At 36.4% G+C, this 22213-nt stretch overlaps 3 protein-coding genes across 3 annotated transcripts in view; all 3 read right to left on the bottom strand.

The window, feature by feature from the left end:
• The window catches only part of LOC143552896 (mitochondrial import receptor subunit TOM5 homolog), a 54056-nt gene extending 52608 nt beyond the window's left edge, over positions 1 to 1448 (bottom strand). Inside the window, exons 1-2 of the mRNA XM_077043010.1 lie at positions 1287 to 1448; positions 29 to 109 (exon numbers count right to left, since the gene is read on the bottom strand). Coding sequence (XP_076899125.1) covers positions 32 to 109; positions 1287 to 1373 — 165 coding nt within the window. The 5' untranslated portion in view covers positions 1374 to 1448 and the 3' untranslated portion in view covers positions 29 to 31. The remainder of the gene's footprint in view (positions 1 to 28; positions 110 to 1286) is intronic.
• Positions 1449 to 2896: 1448 nt separating this feature from the next.
• On the bottom strand, positions 2897 to 6596 carry LOC143554225 (uncharacterized). The gene is made up of 4 exons (XM_077044040.1): positions 5898 to 6596; positions 4593 to 5413; positions 4374 to 4506; positions 2897 to 3735 (listed from the first exon to the last, which is right to left on the bottom strand). The coding sequence occupies exons 1-4, from the start codon at positions 6052 to 6054 to the stop codon at positions 3050 to 3052; spliced, it is 1797 nt and encodes a 598-aa protein (XP_076900155.1). The 5' UTR covers positions 6055 to 6596; the 3' UTR covers positions 2897 to 3049.
• Positions 6597 to 10575: 3979 nt separating this feature from the next.
• Positions 10576 to 11859, bottom strand: LOC143555877 (akuammiline synthase 1-like). The gene has a single exon (XM_077045349.1). The coding sequence runs from the start codon at positions 11857 to 11859 to the stop codon at positions 10576 to 10578; it is 1284 nt and encodes a 427-aa protein (XP_076901464.1).
• Positions 11860 to 22213: the final 10354 nt, after the last annotated feature.

Raw genomic sequence — 22213 nt, 5'->3', positions numbered from 1 at the left:
GACTGCAAACCAAAAGTCAAATTCATCTTCTTCATATAGCCATGAGGTCACCAAAATTCCTCATCAAAACAATAGAACCCGCAAACAGCCCTACAGCACGAAGTAGTTTCTGCAACAGAACAGGAAATCAAATTGTCGTTGGATCAGTCAACAGTTTGGATAGCACAAACAAGAATATGAATAATCTACATATAAACTAGGAACCAATACTATTTTCTTTAATTTTTGATTTAAGGTCAAGGACTACAAAGAATTTTGACTTCAAATATCACTTGTAAATCATAATGTCATTACATTGTCTCGCAAATTTGACCCATTTACTTGCATGTTCAATCTTTATTGGGTTTAAGTAAATGGTTCAAACGGAGTGAAAGCGATTACACAGTGTAATTTTTGTGCATAAACCTATGAAACCATTATCAGAAAACAAGTTACATTTATATTGAAATAACATGTAACATTGTATTGATATTTAAAACAATAATCAATTATAAAGGTGTTTAAACCAGTGAACAAAAAATGTATCAGTTAATCAAACCACCTACCCTGGTTCAACTATGCACTGGGACAAACAACTCGAACTTGAATAAGTACCATTAAACAAAACAAATAAAGCAATGAACAAAAACAGATTGGGAGACTGAAAAACAAGTTGGAAGATCAGAAAACAAGCGCAATGCCACGATATTCTCTCACAATTTCAACCCATGCACTTGTATATTTTACCTTAATCAATTCAAATCAAAATAATAGCTTAGAAGCAGACGGAACAAACATATTGAAAGCGGCCCCAAGTTTAATTTTACAAAAATACAAAAGTATTCTATTGAAAAAATATTAAATTTGTGTAGGAGTTTAAAATAACAAACAAAAAGAATTTCAGTAAATCAAACCAAACATGACCCAACACGCCCGTTTTGCTACCTCCAAGAACCAAACTTAAAAACAATTCGATAACTCCTCATTCTCTCAGTCAAAATGAACTTTGTTTATTCAACTTTCATGCAGATACACATCCAATTCAAAACCAAGTAAAAAACTCAAATCAGAGGTCTCTGAAGATCTAGACTAGATAATAATAATAATAATTGCAGAATAAATGAAATATTAATCACTAAAACTAAAGCCAAATCTGAATATGACAGTTGTAAATTGAGATATGTAGCAATAGAAACCCTAAGTATGAATGACGCAACAGAGATATGCAACAGATCTAATCATATACCCAATTTGAACCAAAGCGTACATGAATATCTCAAACATGCATTCATATTATTATTAGTTACCGCGTTAAGAGCCCAGTTTTCTTCATCGTGAACTTGAGACCTCCAGAAAGCCTTAATCTTCTCCAACGAAATCACTGCGTCGGCCATCGCTAAACCCTACAAAGTACCGAATGAGAGAAACAAAGTGAATGAGAGTTATCAGTTAGGGTTTTGCAAGAATAAATAATTGGGGCTTTTTATTATAAAGGAAAAAATAAATAAACATGAGAATATTTATTATTGTTTTTAATTTTTATAATTCTAATCTCGTGAAATTTACATCCTACCTTAAATAATTAATAATGTTACAAATTTTCGGATATCAGTTAATATCACGCAGAATTTATATATATAGCACTTTTATCACTAACAAGTCAATATATTCTCATACTATTAACAAATTATTATTTTGCAACTTGCAAAACACTATTAATTGTAACATGTTGGAACTGATTAAGACTCAAAACACCAACATCAAACACTAAAAGTTGATAATTAAGACTTAAAACGTTGATATCGGTGAAATATCGTCGATATTATTTTGACCGATATTTCACATGAGGAGCAATAATCGAGATACCATCGAGATTGACTGCATAACATCCTATAATTTTGACGCTTTAGTCATGACCTACCATCAATAAAGAAACCTGTGATATAATGAGTTATTTTACATAAAAACATTTAAATTTCTCTTTTAAGGGGCCATCTTCAATTGTGAGCCATATATTTATTTTTAGCTATCCAGATGACAGACTTTTCACGAGTTCTCACATCCATAGTTAAACCATACAAACACGTTCATGGTATTTTTATTAAAAGGAAAGAAAGTGCGGAACAAGAAGCATGTAAACCAACCTAGAGCGATTGTGACATAACAATTTGAAATAACATACTAGAAGTTCTCGACAATCAAAACTAAACAATATGGAGCGCTGAAAGAGGAAACGAAACAGTGATAGAAGCAACCATATTGTTAATCGACCGTGCCAATTGAAAAATTACAGAATGGATGGTTATGAGATCGATTGTGGCATGTTTCGTTATATTAACCAAGTTGAATCTCAATTCCTCAAATCAACAATGAGCCTACATATCTTTGAGAGTTTGAGTACTAAAGATAGATCAACAAAAAAAGTAATTATTTAGAGTTTTTAAATAACCCAAGGGTTATAAAAGTTTGTTTGTTCTTTTGTTTTTTGTTTTTTTTATAAATATGTGTTATATTTAAGTAAAAACAATAAAAAGATATAATTACAACATAAACGACTTTTGAATAAAAAATATGTAAAGTTATAAGTTAACACTAAAATAAGTTTTATAAATATCAAAATAGCGTAATCATAATAGAATCTTCTATAAAACAAAACAATTTATTTTATAACATATTTTTTGAGTCTCCTAACACATTTTTTCATTTTAAAAACATATACAAAATATTTGAAATTACATAAAAAGAAATAGTCAAACTTTGATGTTTTCTAAGATGTTAATATTTAGCCAAATGCTTAGGGAAATTGCTTGAAAATCTTCCAAAACAATATATTTTTGATATTTAACTCTTTAAACAATTGTCACATTAGAAGAGAGATCAAAAGATTAACAACTGAGGATTGAGGATTATAAGTAAAGAATGAGGCCATAACTGAGTAATCCTTTATTCTTTAAATTGCAAAAGTATTAAGTTAGGATAAAAACAAATGAATGTTCATAATAAGTCCTCTTATATATACTAACAAATTAGAACCATAATTACTCACCAGAGAGTAAAGACTCTCTTAGCATCAGGTAATATTTTTTAAAACAAAAAAACCAGCAGCATCTATTGTCTCATCAACAACTTCATCAACCAAATCTAACAAGATCAACCTTTCAACCTCCATCGCAATATCACAACTTTCGCCATAAAAACCCGTCCAAGTTTCCGACTTTTTCAACACATCATCATCCCCGAGCCCACACCCGTCTATTTTCTTGCACATTTGAACTTGTTCTACCTCCAAACACAACTCCCTCAATAGCTTTCTAGAATCCTGCATCATCATCCCAGAAACCAATCCTAACTTCTCCACAAGAATATCATTAACTGCATCGAATATTAACTTCCTGTGAAACCTATCTTTTTGCAGGTTACTATATTTGGTATGCTCCAATACGAAAAACAACTCGGGGTTGATCGGGTGACCGGAGGGGTGGAGGGTAAAAGATTGTAGGTCTCTAAGAAGGAGTCCTGAAGATAATAAGATTTCTGAGATGTATTTATTGTCAGGGGTTGTGGTTTCACAGAGAGATGCTATGTAATCTGTGTGAGGTTCATTTGGTTCAAGATTCTTGAGTCTTTGGACCAAATCTGAAACTTTCTTCAATTTTTCACGGTTAGTTTGAAATTTGATCGATGGGGTCGTCGTTCTTGTTTGGTCAACATTTGTTGGTTCATGTCGATCTTTAACGGTTTTCTTAGCAGCAGAATCTGTTGATCAAAGACTAGGGTTAGTTTATAAATTTATACCCAACTCTTTTACTTTCATTATTTTTTGGACTATATAAATAGTTAATGTAGTAAGTAGGACTATAAAAACTATATTTTTGAAATAATAATCAATTTTTTTCACAAAGAAGTTTACGAGGATTTAAGCATGTGACGACACTTTGGGTAACTTTCAACACATTTGACATAAATTTTCTTAACATTTGACAAATTACAGATAAGAGGTGAACCATGAGAACCGCGTAAACATTTGTACCTATTTTTTTAACTTGGATACATAAGGTGGTTATGTAACCGCATAACCGCCTCTCTTTCTCTCTTATACTATATCTGGTCAGCACTATGTACAAGTGCGTATGCGGTTCTCGCAATAATAAGGCAAATTGATAAAAACAACCTTATAGCATTGTTACCTTAAAATTATATTACTGTTCTGTGGTGAAAAAGAAGACAACCTAACAGTTTCTTCTTATTTAATAATGCCATACAAAAGCCACACTTTTTATTTAAAAAAACCATCTGATATTTGCATATTTACAAATGGGGCATCTAAATTTGCAAAGGGATTGTTTTTTTTTTCATTTGGTTTATATTTGATACATAAAAAAAAGATAACTTGCCTTTTTTGGTAATTGGAGTACGTTTCACAGGCGAAGGGGAATTATCCACATAGACTGAATCATCAAGAACTGAGACTGGACTCAGATGCTCTGGGGTTAGTGGTTCACTCGTCTTCACGAGCAAGGTTGTTTTCTAGTAACAGCAACAAAATCTTAATCACCCAAACAATCTTTCTTGTCAAAATTTAATGAAAGTAATATAGAAACACACGAACTTACTTCTGGTGTTGAGCTAGATAGCATTTTAGTTTCTTTGTTTTTATCTTCAATTTTCTTAAAATTTGAAGGCTTTTTCCTCCCATTTAGAGACTGAGACTCCAATTGCTGCTTGTTTGAATCTTTTCTTGGTTTACTAGAATCTTTAAGAGGAACGGATGGCCGAGATCGTCTCTTTTCACGTGTGCTTTCACTAATCCGATCTTGACCCGTTGCTTTATTATTCGTAAACCCATTTTTAATAAGCTTTTTAGGCTTCATGATGACGATATTGGACTCACGCTTCCATGGCGCCGGTTCTATTGGAACTCTAGATATCGGCTTCATGTCGGGATTTTTCAAACACGGAGACACTGGTGATTTTTTTAATAATGGAAAAGTTTCCAAGCCCATCAGCTTTGCTACTACGCCAGGTAGTCGTGTCTGACTCAGATCCTCGTTAGCATTGACCCCACCATTAATTTTCATGTTTCTTGAATGGCTATCTATAGAAAGCCTTGGTAGTTCTTTCAGCTGCTTTGGGTTTGTTGTTTTAGAATCGGTTTCCAGCCCATCATATGAAAACCGAGGTATTCGGTCTGTAAATCGACAAGATTTTGATCTTGATAGTTCCCTCGGTTCATCATGATACCAACTATTTGACTCCTTTACCATTGCAATATTATGTGATAACCCACGGGCTTCTCTATGCATCGAGTCTTTGACTACATCTCGAAGGTCAAGATTTTGACGGTTTATTGGTCTAGAGGCACTTGATTCCTTAGATGATTCGGTTGATACCCTTGACTCCATTTGAGGTGTTCCATTGTTGTAAAGGGAACCGCCTGCATGAGATTCAAGAAAAACACATGAACACATAGACACAAATTGTTAGGTTGATTAACGTTAAATGACTCAAAACTTTTGACATTTAAGTCACAAAGGAGTGACCTTTCAGTTGCCCATAGACCAAACGATAGCAAATAAACGTAACCAGCTATAAGGTCATCGCGCGCACGTACAATATAGAGTATAGTAATTCATACAACATAAAATGTAGCTAAAAGAATCAGAGCAAACAAGTGAACAACCATACAAAACTACTAATAATGGAAGTTGTAAACTACCGCTAACATATAGTGTGACGAGTCATAGACTAAATAATGTATCAAAGCAATTGTTAGCCTAAGATGCATCAAGATAATGAGCAGAAGTCTAAACAAAACAATAACTATCACGACTATGTTCTTTGCATATATCAACAACACGCCAATCAATCAATCAATCAATCGTAATGAAGATAAATAAGATTTTGAGATTAACAATTACCATGATCACCCCTATTCGGAGTGTGGCCGGAAATGCGCCTTCTAGAAACAATATTATGATGTCGGTTAAAGATCTGAAACACGCCGGTCATACATCCGATTTGCTTATGCAAATCCGGATTATCATCCGCCAGTGAATACAAATACTTTGCAGCCATTCGACAGCTCAAAAACGTCTATTCTCTCAACATCAACCTTTGACTTTCAATAAAAAAAAATCAAATCTTTTAACATCAAAATGGATCTTGATTATTCTTACACAATACCCTTTGACCATACTAAAAGTCAACTCTTAAAAAAACACACCATTTCTCTCAGACATTACATCAAACAGTTGGCAGGCACAATAATACATCAACCCCCAATTCCCATTTCTTTCTCTTCAATCTCATAGATTAATATGATCTCAATCAAGATTCTCATACCCCCAGATACCAAATTGAATCAAATCACCCAAATCGAACGAACCCGGGAAGAAAAATGAGATCTTTAACGGAATTAGAGGATGAAATGTTAATGGGTATTGGTGAAATTAAACAGGGGAATTGGGTTATGGGATGTATAGATTTAGAGAATCAATGCAGGTTAAGAGGAAACACAAACATTATTATTTACTAACCTGGTAATGTGCAAACCCCAATGCATGAAGAAGAATATATGTATGCACTGAGGAGGTTGAAGAAGGTGTGTGTTTATTTGTTTATTATTACTGTAGTATTTTATTTTGGGTTACTGGGTAAAAGGGTTAGAAATTGGATGGTGGGAATTTTATGGTATTGATAATGAAGGTCACATGTACAAATAGACAAGAATTTAAATAACATATTATTATTATTATTATTATTATTATTATTATTATTATTATTATTATTTTTTAAAGTGGTTTGAATAAGCTACTCGAACCAAAAAAATTGAATTGAGTTAAAGTTTAAACGAGCTTGAGTTTGAGCATGTGTTAAAAAATGACGGTTTGATGAACAATACAAGCCCGAAATCAACTTTGACTTATCTAGCTCGAGTAAGATCGCAAGTTCAAAGAAATTTACTATTGATAACTAATAATACTTTATTTAATATATTAAATATATATTTAAGTTTTAATTAGTATATAACTAAATCATATAAATTATTATTATTATTATTAAAAAAATCATATTTGTAGCCGTTCTAAAAAAATATAGAAAATAACTATAAATATATGAATAACGAACTAGATAAACAATAAACAAGTCGAGCTTGAGTTTAGAAAATACATATGAGCTAAGTTTAGACATTATAAATAAAGGTTAACACGAGTTGAGCTTACATGTATATATATGATAAATTATAGTTAATTATAGTATTGTTTAAAACTTATTAATACCCTTTTATATGATAAAATTGTAGTTAATTATAGCATTGCTTAAAACTTTTTAATATCTTTTTAAGTTAAAAGTCATTAAAACAATTTTAGCATTAATTTGTCGATTTCAGTTTGGTAACGGTTGTCAAAACTCAAAACTGATTCAAAATTCATTTTCAGTATTAAAATTTTATATTATTTTTCAATTAGATAAAGTTAGAATCTAATTGAAAAATAATATAACATTCAAGATATGAACTAAATAAAATTTTACATTTTTTATATTAACCTTTCAAATAAGAACACGGCTTGAGTTTATTCGATCGACACGAACACGCCCATCCAACTCAAAAAGTTATTTTCTTATCTTTTTTCTGTTCAATAAAATTAAAAACTTACAGATAAAAATATAAGTACGTTTAAATTATTAAACCATATGCTTATTTTTATTTTTATATCATAAAACATTCTATTAATTTAAACTGTGATATTAAATGCATAAAGAAAACAACAATTAAATTCCAACATGATTCATTTAGCCAAACGTGTTTACAAGTTCAATGATTTGAACCCGTCTAAATTAATTAAATCAGAAAATTTCTTTTGGATTCATATCTTGCTCTCGTACAATATTAGGTGCTCCGATTCTAAACATATATTCTCTTCATATCTTGCTTTTTAAGCCACGCATGGATGATGCTATCTAACTATGTCATCGATCCATATGATAGTTTGGACTGGGCAAATTGGGAATTCAATATAAACATCGTAACCAAGACAGGATTTTTCTTCATCAACGTGGGCTTTAATTCAAATTATAATAATGCATATTTTTGCTAAAAGTGTAGAACTTTATCTACGAAACTCAGTTTATAATTTGCATTAAAATTTGTTTATGAACGTGACATATATTTCATATGATTATATATTGATTGATTTTTATATGATTTTTTGTTACTACTTTTTTTTTATGATATGTAGTTATAATGATATCTCTTGATTTACATAAAGCCATAAGGGACAATGTATTAAGAGTTGGTTATAGATACTTGATAACATACTAGGAATTTGCCGATAGATGGCACAAACGAGTTTGGATATTTCGATATAAATATTCATTGTTATAAGTAATGGCAAGGAAGATTGGATAATCTTTAATTGAACGAAGCTTGAGTAGCTATTCAAACTTTCATGAATATATGTAAATGGGGGTCTTAGTGGGGATGGATGGTTTGTGTGAATAAACCGATTGGAAAAGGTTTGTAAAGTAGGAACTTGGAGCTGAAATGCGAATCGGGTTATGGTTAAACCAAAATTGGGCGTAGTTGGGCTTGCGGTTAGGCCCATATCCGCATTTAGTGTATTCCGGATATCTATGTGCCGAGGATGCGGATGGGTCAGGCCCAAATGTGATGTATGTATGTATGTAAAAGTCAATAAATTAATAACTCGTTTTCAAACTCAATCCCAAATAAAAGTTAACATTAATCTGGGCGTGTAATGTTACAAACTTACATTGTTAAAGCTTACAAGTAGGGGTGTTCTTCGGGTTCGTTTTTCGGGTTTCGGGTTTTTCGGGTCGGGTTCTTCGGGTTTCAAAGTTTTAAATCTTGACCCGAAACCCAACCCGAATCTCTTACGGGTTTTTCGGGTTCGGGTAATTCGGCTTCCGATTTTTTCGGATTGGGTTAATTGGGTTTCGAGTATCCTAGAAAACAAAACAAAAAAAATTAAAAAACTACAATGCTAAAGTTAAAATAACATATTATTCTTTGCTCGTAGCAAATAATCAAATAATAAATCAACATAACTTGATAAAACAATCCAAAAGAAGAGTAAAACTAACTCGAACCATAATCGCTTTCAATCGGACGTGATTTGGTTGTTTGATTACGGTTGCTATTAGTAATAAACGGATAACATAAATTAACAATAAACAATCGATTTATAATAGTTGTAATAACAACAATCGATTATGACTAGATTTTGATAACTTTGGTGGCATAGACTAAGCCTATTATACATAAATATATATTTAATTTCAAAACTAAAAGTTTATTCGGGTTGACCCGAAACTTATAAATCAAACCCGAGAACCAACCCGAATTACTTCGGTTCGGGTTCGAGTTAGTCTTTTCTCGGGTTCGGGTTTTTCGGGTCGGGTTAGTTCGGGTTCGGCTACGTGTTTTCTCGGGTTGGGTTTCGGGTTTCGGGTAGAAGTGACAGCCCTACTTACAAGGTTGCTAAACCTTTCTTTGAAATTTAATTTTCACACTTTAGAATATTAAGTTATTTAAGGAAAAAGATTATCATACAATTAATATAATAACTATTATAGCGGCCCAATTTGACACTTTGTTGATAAAAATACAATAAAGGTTTGAAAACATTAAATTTAAAAGTTTTCTAAAAAACTACCGTTGTTACTTATTTAGGGAAGTCTCCTTAACTATTAAAGTTTCTTTTATATACATTTGTATTCCATTGCTATCTTCATCACCACCATTGTAAGAAAACTTAAATGGACCCATGCACCACCTTTAACACCTGTAACATCTCAGCCCCTGTCATTAATGCATCCATTTGAATTAATTTTTTTTTCATTTATTGATAGTAAATAGAGTTGAGAAGCAACAAACTTCAATAGTTCAACATGCCGGGTTATACTTTATGTATCAAGTTTTTATTTGTTTAAGATCATTTAGATAAGTCTTTATATGCTATACATGATTAAAAAACAACGAAATGAACATGTTTTGATATCCTTTTGGTTATACTACAAGTATGTTCTTGGGTTTTATCTTTTGTTACTATAGCAAGTGCATCGATACCAATTAATTTTAATTTTTATTTGCTAAGCGAAAGTTAACGTACAAAGTAAATTAACGTGTTACCTGTAAGAATAAAGTAGTGTAATTACATATAAAAGTAACGTAATTGTCATCGCAATGCAATTATAGTATGCTGTAATTATACACCACACAACTTGAGTATCATAGTATGCTGTAATTAGTAATTTAGTACATAAGACACACTTGCCACTGTGAAGCACGGGTTAACTGTCAACTATTTTTCTTTATGAACCGGGATGACAATTTATAGATTCTTTTTTAAATACTAATGACAGAAATAATGTTAAACAATTTATATCAAATAAAACCAGATATTATTTATAGTAAATTATATAATATAAACCAGAAAAAAACAAATATTATTTAAGATATATGTTTTACTAGAGCATAAGTTCATGAAAACATTTATATTAACTATTAAGTATTTGGTCACAAGGAATTAAACCAAATTTTATTGATCAAAACAAAACAACTTTAATTACTAGCTAGCCTTGAACATATTCAAGAAGCTCCTCATCCTTTTCAAAAACAGGCATCACATCTTTCTTCAAATGCACCAATGCTTCAATCCCATCACCATTTGGAGCATCCAACATTAACACACCATTATCATCCACATCCGGGTACCTTGTCATCACTTTCACCGGATTTCCCCACCCGAAATCGACACCATAAAACGGAAACCGACACAAGCTTGAGCTAATAAAGTTCCTGCTTTCTTCATCCCCTAACACCTTCATTGTCTTCAAAAACTGCTCACTTGTTTCTATCTCATTTCTCAACTCTCCAAGCTTCACTTTTCCTTTCTGCAACTCCACAATAACCTCATGCAGGTTCATTTCACTCGAACCGGACGCGATCTTTGCAGCCAGCATAGCCATCACATTCCCTGCTGCATTCTCTGGACATGTTTCGATTATCTTCTTCCTCATGTTCACACAATGAGCTAAATTTGATGGTTTAATATCACCCGAATGTGTTTCAACCGCACGCGTTACACATTTGAATAATAAACATGTCAATAGTTCGACTCGAGTAGGGTTTGATGGTGTTGACCCCATGGTTATAACCTTGTCCTTCAACTCTTTCAGTTTTGAGTTTGAGAACATGAATCTTTTAGATATAACGTTACCTTTGTTTGTCAACTTGTTTACAACCTCGGGTATTTCGAGTGTTTCAGTATTTCTTGAGAAATTGAAATTAGGGTTTTGTGTTGGTGACTGACCGCGTGTAACAGTCGCCCAGTGGTTAATAAACATAGCCGCGGTGTAACCATCGGCTACTTTATGTGACACGGACACTGCTAATGCAGCACCACCATCAGCAAGATAGTTCACTTGAACCTTGAGTAAACTATTCAAGCCGGTTTTCTCATTGGGAAGGAGTTGGTCTATGGCTTCATGATCTTGAAATCTGTTGATGATGAAGTCGTCGGTTCGATTATCATTCAAAGCTTCAATGAATTCGACACCTTCATCGTTACAATCGACGAACAAAGCTGAGGGTGGTTCGAGCCTGCCCGCGAATGGGTAGTATTGTGTTAAACAGTTGGGTAGTGACTTCTTTAGAGTGTTGGTGTTACCTTTGTTGTAATCTTTGTAGAAGTAAAGTTTTGGTAGGAGAAGTGAGGGAGCAAACTGATCAAGTAATGAAAGGTTGTGAGTTTTGAGGTGATGAGGTGTTGGTGATGATGGTTTGATGGTTTCTTGAGATATGATGGTGTGAAGTTGCCTAACTCTACCAAACTGTTTTGCTAGGAACATGTTCATTTTGTAAAAAGGTTGTAAGTAGTATGAGATGTAATGTAAGTGTGCATCTCTATATATACTAATATTATGGGTGGTCTTTAAGATTTGACAGAATAATAGATAAGAGTAATAGTAATGTAATATTATGTTATATACTATATTAATATTATGATACAATATACAATGTCATATAATATAATCTAATTTCTATAATATATAAATTTTATACATTATGTAATACTATACTATACATGAGTATGCTATGATATAATCAGAGACAGACCCAAGAATTATTTTTACGTGCGCTGATAGGGGGGCTTGACATTAATTTGAAGAGTGCAGTCAAGATTTTTACATACCAATAACACTAAACATAAATTTAAGGTGGGCATCCGCCTATATCTATAAAAAATAGATATGCCTTGAATACAATACAATATGATATAATATAATATGTTATGATACATGGGATAGTGACTCGTAGTGTAGTTCACTTGGGCGTGCTAATTCAAGCATGAGTTATCACATGAAAAAGCCCCCATCCCAATATCGGAAAACAAAGTGAAAAAAAAGGCAAAAAGACAATAATGGTTGGTATGAGTTGTTACTTATTACATTAATGTGGTATAATATGGTAAAATATAATGACATATATACAATATGATACTATATGTTATGATGTGATTATAATGCACTGTGGTAGGATAGAACATGAAATAATCATGATATGCATTATGACATGATACAATGCGATACAACGTGAAATAATACGAAACAATGCAATACAATTTGATATAATATGATATGATATATTTAATATCCTATATATTTCTCGCGTAGCCCGTAAATAGATTATACGATATGATTACATGATTACATACGATGCATCGTGATAATATGATAAGATACAAACATATACAATATAATATAATATGATTTAGTACAATAAATATAACATCCTAAACAAATCTCTCATCACATGTTGATATGAGATACGATATGATATAATACGATCAAATACTATATATAATGCAATATTTTATAGGATGATATATCTATACGAACGTATATATTAAATACCAAATATTTGATTTGTGAGAGATTTAACATTTAATTATTTGGATTTATTGTACATTTAAATTATCTCTCTCAAACCAATGAATGAATGACATGTGGTATTCATTTGTGTTTTTCCATATATACAAGTTTTAATGCTATGTGTACATGCCTCTACTGCATATAAAGCATTTATGTTTTTTTCCTTAAAACTATTACTAAAATTAAAAATCTTATTAGTATAAGTACCAAATAACTCTTATGGTTTACTTTTAATTTCAATAAACCCTATGCTTTATACCATATTAACTCAAACCTGATTGAGTTGTGATTTAACATGTCGCAATGCACATGCGTCATTCAACGTGTTTACAAATAATTTTTGTTCAGGTTGAGAGTTCCACCACAACGTGGCTGACTTTGTTATATAATATCTAGGATATTATGAACGTTCTTGCTATAACGTGTGGTTTGTGTAAAAGGTTTTGTTTTTTCTAAACGTGTGGATTTACATAGAAGATTATGTTTTATAAATTAATTTTCAAAGTCGTCAAACTTTTCCATAGTTTAACGCTTTGACCAAACCAAAAGGAAATAACTCATAAGTTTATATGTTAAAGAGATATTGTATTGTTTGAATGAAATACTAGATATAATAATACAAATTTTACATCACTTTAATAATTCGTAGTCTAAGTGATTGAGGTGAAACATCTAAATATTTTAATTTAAAACTTGTGTGTCTTGGGTTTAAGTCCCACTTATGAGAAAAACATAAGGGGTTCCAAATCGGGCCATGAGTTTTCTCATCTATTACGGATTTCCTTCTAAGGATGAAGTGAAAATTATAAAATGGATCAGTGACCCGTCATTAATTTAAATAGACCTTTAGACAAAAAAATCAATTATTTACTAGAGAAATATTAATGTACAGTTACCTATAGGCTATAATAAATGAAAAAAAATATATATTTATTTGGGTGTTAAATGTTTTGTAAAGGTAAATAAATATACATTTATTTATATGGATTTTAGTTGTTTATTAAATGCATCAGAGAGAGAACTTTAAGAATTATTTTGTACCACAAAATTTTTTTTTTTTAAGAAAAATAAAAAAAAGTACAAGAAAAAAACAAGTGCGAAAATAAAAAAAAATAAAAAACCAAAAAAATTTATTTTTTTTATCCCGATTTCATTAAAAAATTAAAAAACTATCGGTTTAACAAAATTATACATATATGTATAATACATATTTTTAAATTTTGTACAAGTTATTCTTTGTACACATATGTACAATTAAGATAAATGATAATGTACATATATTCACATTATGTAAATGCCCCACTTGTGGCTAGTGGTAGGAGACTCAAGTTAGAATCCCACTTGTGTCACATTTGGATGGATATTGGAAATGATATATTTGAGCTAAGTCTTGTGCAAAGGTTGCCAGTTTGAATCCTGAGCCCACCTGGGTTTTTGTCCCACCGTGTGTTACGCCAGAAAGTTATGCTCTTGTGGTGGCACAACGACTGTCAAGTGGCAGTCGGCGGTATGGTTGTGACATCTGCCCCGATCCGACCCGACCCAGGTACCCGTTTCTCTGACCCGATCTCTTTCTTTTATGATTTAATATTTATTTATACTTATATTTTACTTTTAATAATAATAATATATTTTCCTTCCCGCCTCTTTCTCTCTCTTTCTTTCCGCCGTCCCATCCCTCTTCTTCTCTCTTTCCGCCTTCTTTTCCCTCTTGTCGCCGTCCCGCCTTTTTTTCTCTCTTGCCGTCGTCCCGCCCTTACGCCTTGTTTCCCTCTTTTTCTTCTAACTCTTTGCTTGTCCTTTGTTCCTTCCCGCCTAAGGTTGTCTGCGCAGCTTCACGCGCCAGACTCCTTACAAGGAAGCCTGCGTGAAGACCATCTGTTCCAGCGATACGCGAGACGAACTCTTCTCGCAGCGCGCTAAGAATTGTAATTCTTCTCGCAGCGCGCTAAGAACGGTAGTTCTTCCCGCGACGCGCTAAGGATTTGTAGTTCTTCTCGCAGCGCGCTAAGAATCGTAGTTCATCCCTCGACGCGCGAAGAATTATAGTTCTTCCCGCGGCGCGCTAGGAATTTTAGTTCCTCCCGCGGCGCGCTAAGAAATGTGATTCTTCCCGCGGCGCGCTAAGGAATGTGATTCTTCCCGCGGCGCGCCTTAGCCTTCTCGCGCTAAACCCTTTGAGTTTTCTTCTGTTTAATCTAGCCGTTTGCTTTTGTGTTGTCTTATCTCCTGTGTTGTTGACCTGACCTATCTTATGTCTGAAAAGCCACTTTTGGCGCAGCATGCGCACCAACCCCATTGGTTGACAGAAAAAGTGACTGACATTATCTTTTGAGATCTGCTTTTTCCATGCTTGACCAGTACCTTTATCTGATCCGCCCATGCTTTTTACTGTTCCCTGTCAGCTTTATCTTGCCCCCCTGCAGCTGCCATATCTTCTGATATCTTTTGCTTTTGGAATCTTTTGCTTTTTGAGATCTTTTCCCCTTTTTCTAGAGATTGTGTTCCCTAGAGTTTCCCTATAAATAATAGTATTATTTTTCCTAACACTACACACACAAGCACTTGATCTCTCCTGTTCTTCCTTGCTCTCTGCCGTTGATCCTCTGCCGTCTCTCTTTGCCTCCGTCTTCCTCCCTATTCTGTCCTGCTTTTCCGGTAACATATTATATATAATAATTTACTTATTAATTATGCTAACTTGTAATCAAGACTTAAAACAAATCATTAAAACAATAATCTTATTTATAGGTTAACTTGTACTTGTTTAAAGTTGGTTCTTGCATTATCTTTCACCGCATCGTTTATCAAGTGAGTAATCTCGTACCTAATCCCTTTTTATTTTTAATGTTTTGGGATGTTCATGTGTTCGTACAAACTTGAGTCATAAACTGGTTTATGAAATTTAGTCGCGCAGTATCCCATGTGTTGAGGACGTTTACTTGGCTGTTTATTTGTATGTGTGTATCATTAACCGCTTTGTTCGGCCTATTCCGCAGTTTTCATGGATCCATTAGATGAACACGGGAGACCTATCGTTTACGGTTTTCTTTGTTTACACTTGCACAGATGTTTTTCTCGTTTTTGTGCTCATTTGGGAGCACGGATTGAACTATGAACTATGAGCTATGATCTATTTAGGCTTGATCACAATCTGATTGCACCCTTGTTAAACACCAGACATACACGTGTTGCGCGCAGATTTATTGTTATCTATGTATGATATTAAACTTGATTTCTCACCAACACGCAAGTGTTTGACGTTTATTTTAACACATGTTCAGGTTTGCAGTAGCTGTTTTGGAGCTTGTGGACACATAGGAAGTTTTCTTTATTTTGGACCTAGATTAAAATGTATCAAGACAAGTTATTTGTTGTTATAATATTTTGCCTTATAATATATTGATTTATGTTATCTTGTGTTTACTTTGCGCGTGCGCGAATGAATGTATTTATTAAATATTGACACCCAATAGTGTCACGAGTAATGAAACAATATGTGGCGCCCCGATGTATAATCCGCCTTTGGTCGGGGTGTTACAGATTGGTATCAGAGCTCGTTGACTTTAGGATAGGTGGTTAGACGTAACGGCCTAGAATACCTAAGAGTCCCTTCTCGCGCATGAGAGAAATCTCATGTTTGCACGCTTATTGTTAATTACTCGTTATTTATGAATATGCTCGCGCTTGCGCAGTATATGATCTTATGTTTTATTTCGCGATATTTCGATTTTTGATTGAATTTCGATTTTTATTGATTTTTCTTACATATTCGTTTGTTGGATTTGAAAATCCGAAAAGTCATGGTGATACATGAATAGTTGATTTTCAATTTCCATTTACGATTATGTTCTGAGGTTGGAGACTTGAAAAGTCATGGTGATACATGAATTGTCAACCTCCAATACTCATTTTCTTGTATATTTTATATTGAAGATTGAAAAGTCATGGTGATACATGAATCGTCAATCTCCAATACTCGTTTGCTCGTATATTTTAAATTGGGAATTTGGAAAGTCATGGTGATACATGAATTGTCGATTCTTGATTCGAATTTGTTACCTTTATTAAGTCTGCATTTAGGGTCATTTATTTTACTTTAACTTTTGACAGTAACTGACTCCGTGAAACCAAGCTTTTCGAGGTTATACTTTGCGCTAAAACCAAGATATTAACTAAAATTAAAACTTTTATAGAATGCCTCCGCTATCAGCTCGCCATCTCAAGAAGAAAGAAGCCGCGCGCAGACGTTCGCTGCAACGTTCCCAGGAAATGGCCGCCGCAATAGCCCAAGCCTTAAACCAAAACAATGCTAACACCTCTGGTTACAACATTAAGTCCTTTAACGCGGGTAACCCTCCAAAGTTCACAGGTCTTGAAGGAGCCACCGTGATGCTCCAGTGGCTTGAGAAAATAGAAAACACTTTCCTCCACACCCAATGCCCCTCAGACAGACGAACCCTATATGCTTCCAGTGTCCTGGAATCTAGAGCGCTTACATGGTGGAATGGAGTAGCTCATGCGCGTGGCGCAGAAGCTGCTTCTAGTATGACATGGGAGGAGTTCAAGGAAATTCTGACGCGAGAATTCTGCCCTCCCAACGAAGTTAAGCGCCTGGAGGAAGAATTTTGGAATCTTAAGCAATACAGTGGTGAAGCGCGCGAGTACGCGACGCGCTTCCATGAACTAAGTTTGCTTGTCCCTCACCTTGTTACCCCTTCCCGCCGAGCCATAGAGAAATTCCTTGGGGGTCTCCCCATGGAAATTCAAGATTCTGTATGGGCCAGAAACCCAGTAACCCTCTCTGACGCCATCGAGTTGGCCGCCGTGCTCAGCGACAACAATGTCAGAGCAGGAACCCTGTTCCTGCGGGGAACAGAAAAGACCAAACCCACCAAGACTGTTCCTGAACCAACAGAAACCAAACCAGAACCCTCAAACCGTAACAACCTCAAACGCAGGCGCAAGGCCTATGCGCTTACCAACCCGCCCATTGTCCAGCAACCCATCTACCAACCTCCAGTTTACGCGCCTAACCCACTGTCAACCTACCCAACACCTCCTATAGTCCACAACTATGCCTTAACCAATCCCGCACTCCCTGCCCCGCCAACTAAGAAACCCTACACAGGAAACCACCCCTTTTGCCCAACCTGTAGACTCCACCACCCAACCCAAACCCCGTGTCGACAATGTAACCAATGTGGCCGCGTTGGTCACTCTGCCGAATACTGTAGAGTCCCTCCCGCCAACCCAATTGCGCCAACACCACCAGTCTACCCGCAGAACCCACAACCAACCTACCAAAACCCACGACCCAGGTCGTGCTATAACTGCGGTGATCCCAGTCATTTCCGGAACGCGTGCCCGAGACTACAAGTGCAAATCACACAAGCGAATCCGGTGAACCAGATTTCGAACCAAGTAACGCGCGGACGAGCTTTTACCATAACCGCGCACCAAGCGCAAGCGAATAATGACGTAGTTAATGGTACATTTTTGCTTAACGGATTTTATGCTTCTGTACTTTTTGATACTGGCGCCGATCGAAGTTTTATCTCTCGCGCGTTTGAGCAGAAGCTTGCGCGACCGCGCAACGACTTAAAAGAAAATTTTTCAGTTGAATTGGCTAATGGCGAAACTGTTTTAATTAACTCAGTGATTAAAGATTGCACGCTTAACCTTAACGAAAACGATTTTCTGATCGACCTCATCCCCATGCCTCTTGGAAGCTTTGATGTTATTATTGGTATGGACTGGCTTACGCATAATCGCGCCGAAGTTATTTGCGCTAAGAAGTTGATTCGCATTCCTCGAGAAAATGGTGATCTTCATATCTACGGCGAGAAACCCTCCCGCGGTCTTAAACTTATGTCTTGCGCCGAAGCCCGAAGGCTCATGCGGAAAAGGTGTATTGCATTCTTAGCCCATGTGGTTAAACCCGATGAAGGAAAGAAGAAGCTTCGCGATATCCCTGTTGTGCGCGATTTTCCTGAAGTTTTTCCTGATGATCTTCCTGGTATCCCTCCCGCTCGTGAAGTCGAGTTTCGTGTTGATCTTGTCCCTGGTGCTTCCCCCGTAGCTAAATCTCCTTACCGTCTTGCGCCCGCTGAGATGCAAGAATTGGCAAGCCAACTTCAAGAGTTGACTGCTAAAGGATTCATCCGCCCTAGCTCTTCGCCCTGGGGTGCTCCGGTGTTGTTCGTTAAAAAGAAAGATGGATCGTTTCGCATGTGTATTGATTACCGCGAGTTGAACAAACTCACCATTAAAAACCGGTATCCCTTACCGCGTATTGACGACCTCTTTGATCAACTCCAAGGTGCCTCTTGTTTCTCGAAGATTGATCTCCGCTCTGGCTATCACCAGTTGCGCATCCGCGATGAAGATGTTCCCAAGACTGCTTTTCGAACTCGTTATGGCCATTTTGAATTCTTGGTCTTGTCCTTCGGTTTAACCAATGCACCCGCCGTTTTCATGGATCTAATGAATCGGGTGTGTAGGCCTTTCTTGGATAAATTCGTGATTGTGTTTATCGATGACGTTCTGATTTATTCTAAGACCAAGGCCGAGCATGAGCAACATCTCCGATTGGTATTGCAAAAGCTGAGAGCCGAGCAGCTCTTTGCCAAGCTTTCCAAGTGTGAATTCTGGTCTGATGAGGTACAGTTTCTTGGCCATGTTGTAAATAAGATGGGTATTCATGTCGACCCATCCAAGATTGAAGCAATCAAGAACTGGATTACGCCATCCACTCCTTCCGAAATCCGTTCCTTTTTGGGCTTAGCTGGTTATTACCGGCGCTTCATTTCGAACTTCTCGAAGATCGCTTTGCCTTTAACAGCTCTAACGCACAAAGGTAAACCGTATATTTGGGGCTCGAAGCAAGAAGAAGCCTTTCTGACGCTCAAGCGTTTGTTGTGTGAAGCTCCTGTTCTTGCGCTACCTGAGGGTAATGATGATTTTGTCGTGTACTGCGATGCCTCCAACCAAGGTCTCGGTTGTGTTCTTATGCAACGAGGCAAGGTTATCGCTTACGCATCAAGGCAACTCAAGGTTCATGAAAAGAATTATACAACTCACGACCTCGAACTTGGTGTAGTCGTATTTGCCTTGAAGATCTGGAGACACTACCTTTATGGTACTAAGTGTATCCTCTACACCGACCATAAAAGCCTTCAGCATATCTTTGATCAGAAGGAACTTAACATGAGGCAACGCCGATGGAACGAACTCATCAGCGATTACGATTGTGAGATCCGGTATCATCCTGGTAAGGCTAATGTGGTAGCCGATGCGCTCAGCCGAAAACCCTGCCAACTTAACTGTATCTTGCCGCGCACCCAGCTTCACTTCGCGCCGATCCAAAGCAACCTTGAAACGCGTATTCGTGACGCGCAGCGCGCATCCATCAGTAATGGTAACCTTCGCGCCGAGTTAGCGTGTGGCGCGGAAGCGCATTTTGTGCCTAATCTGAGTGGAATTCTCTGCTATCTCAATCGCATCTGGATTCCCTTTGATGAGAATCTTCGCGCTGATATCCTGAGTGAAGCGCACAAATCTCGGTATTCTATTCATCCCGGCGCTGATAAGATGTACAAGGATTTGCGCATTACTTATTGGTGGCCCGGTATGAAAAAGGATATTGCTATGTTCGTAGCTAAATGCCTGACTTGTTCTAAGGTAAAAGCTGAACATCAACGCCCATCTGGTTTGCTCGAACAACCAGAAATTCCTACGTGGAAATGGGAAGGTATAGCGATGGACTTCATTACCAAGTTACCTTTGACAGCAAGCAAACATGATAGCATTTGGGTAATAGTGGATCGTTTGACTAAGTCTGCTCACTTCCTGCCCATTCGTGAAAACTACCGTGTTGAGCAACTCGCGCAGCTTTATGTCAAGGAAATTGTCTGCCGCTATGGTACTCCTTTGAGCATCATATCCGATCGCGATGGCCGTTTTATATACCGCTTTTGGAAATCTCTCCAATCTGCGCTTGGAACTCGCTTGGACATGAGTACTGCATATCATCCTCAGACTGACGGTCAGTCTGAGCGAACTATTCAAACTCTTGAGGATATGCTCCGATCTTGTGTTCTTGATTTTGGAGGTAATTGGGATTCACACCTGCCTTTGATTGAGTTCTCTTATAATAACAGCTATCATTCCAGTATCGGTATGGCCCCATTTGAAGCACTTTACGGTCGTAAGTGCCGCTCCCCGATTTGTTGGAGCGAAGTGGGTGAAGCTCAAATCACATGACCCGAACTTGTTCAAGAGACAACTGATAAAATCGCCAAGATCCGTGATCATCTGCTGACTGCCAGAAGCTGACAGAAGAGTTACGCAGATCGTAGGCGGAAGCCTCTCGAATTTCAAGTTGGTGATCTTGTTCTCCTCAAAGTGTCGCCCTGGAAGGGTGTTGTCCGCTTTGGGAAGAAAGGTAAGCTTGCTCCTCGTTATGTTGGTCCATTCAAGATTCTCGCGCGTGTAGGAAAAGTTGCCTACAGACTAGACCTGCCGCCCGCGCTCAGTAATGTGCATCCAACGTTCCATGTATCCAATCTCAAGAAGTGTTTAGCTGACGAGAACCTTCACATTCCACTTGATGAAGTTCAAGTTGATGAAACTATGCATTTCGTTGAGAAGCCTGTTGAGATTATGGATCGCGAGGTAAAGCAAACCAAGCGCAGTCGTATCCCCATCGTGAAAGTCCGTTGGGAGTCCAAGCGCGGAGCCGAGTTTACATGGGAAAGGGAAGATCAAATGAAGATCAAGTACCCGCACCTGTTCTCTGCGCAACCTACTTCGAGATAAATTTCGGGACGAAATTTCTTAAAGTAGGGGAGACTGTGACATCTGCCCCGATCCGACCCGACCCAGGTACCCGTTTCTCTGACCCGATCTCTTTCTTTTATGATTTAATATTTATTTATACTTATATTTTACTTTTAATAATAATAATATATTTTCCTTCCCGCCTCTTTCTCTCTCTTTCTTTCCGCCGTCCCATCCCTCTTCTTCTCTCTTCCCGCCTTCTTTTCCCTCTTGTCGCCGTCCCGCCTTTTTTTCTCTCTTGCCGTCGTCCCGCCCTTACGCCTTGTTTCCCTCTTTTTCTTCTAACTCTTTGCTTGTCCTTTGTTCCTTCCCGCCTAAGGTTGTCTGCGCAGCTTCACGCGCCAGACTCCTTACAAGGAAGCCTGCGTGAAGACCATCTGTTCCAGCGATACGCGAGACGAACTCTTCTCGCAGCGCGCTAAGAATTGTAATTCTT

Source organism: Bidens hawaiensis, unplaced genomic scaffold, assembly GCF_021521415.1.
Source record: "Bidens hawaiensis isolate Kalapana, Puna unplaced genomic scaffold, B.hawaiensis_p1.1 tig00001032_1, whole genome shotgun sequence".
NCBI classification, from domain to species: Eukaryota; Viridiplantae; Streptophyta; class Magnoliopsida; order Asterales; family Asteraceae; genus Bidens; species Bidens hawaiensis.
The sequence above is the reverse complement of the archived record's forward strand: the minus strand, read 5'-3'. Positions and strand labels throughout refer to the sequence as shown.

Coding starts and splice junctions, on each gene's coding strand:
- LOC143555877 (XM_077045349.1), bottom strand. CDS start 11,859: ATGAACATGTTCCTAGCAAAACAGTTTGGTAGAGTTAGGCAACTTCAC.
- LOC143554225 (XM_077044040.1), bottom strand. CDS start 6,054: ATGGCTGCAAAGTATTTGTATTCACTGGCGGATGATAATCCGGATTTG. Junction 4,507..4,592: donor TATCTAGCTCAACACCAGAA/GTAAGTTCGTGT, acceptor TGCTGTTACTAG/AAAACAACCTTGCTCGTGAA. Junction 3,736..4,373: donor TACTCCAATTACCAAAAAAG/GCAAGTTATCTT, acceptor TTTGATCAACAG/ATTCTGCTGCTAAGAAAACC.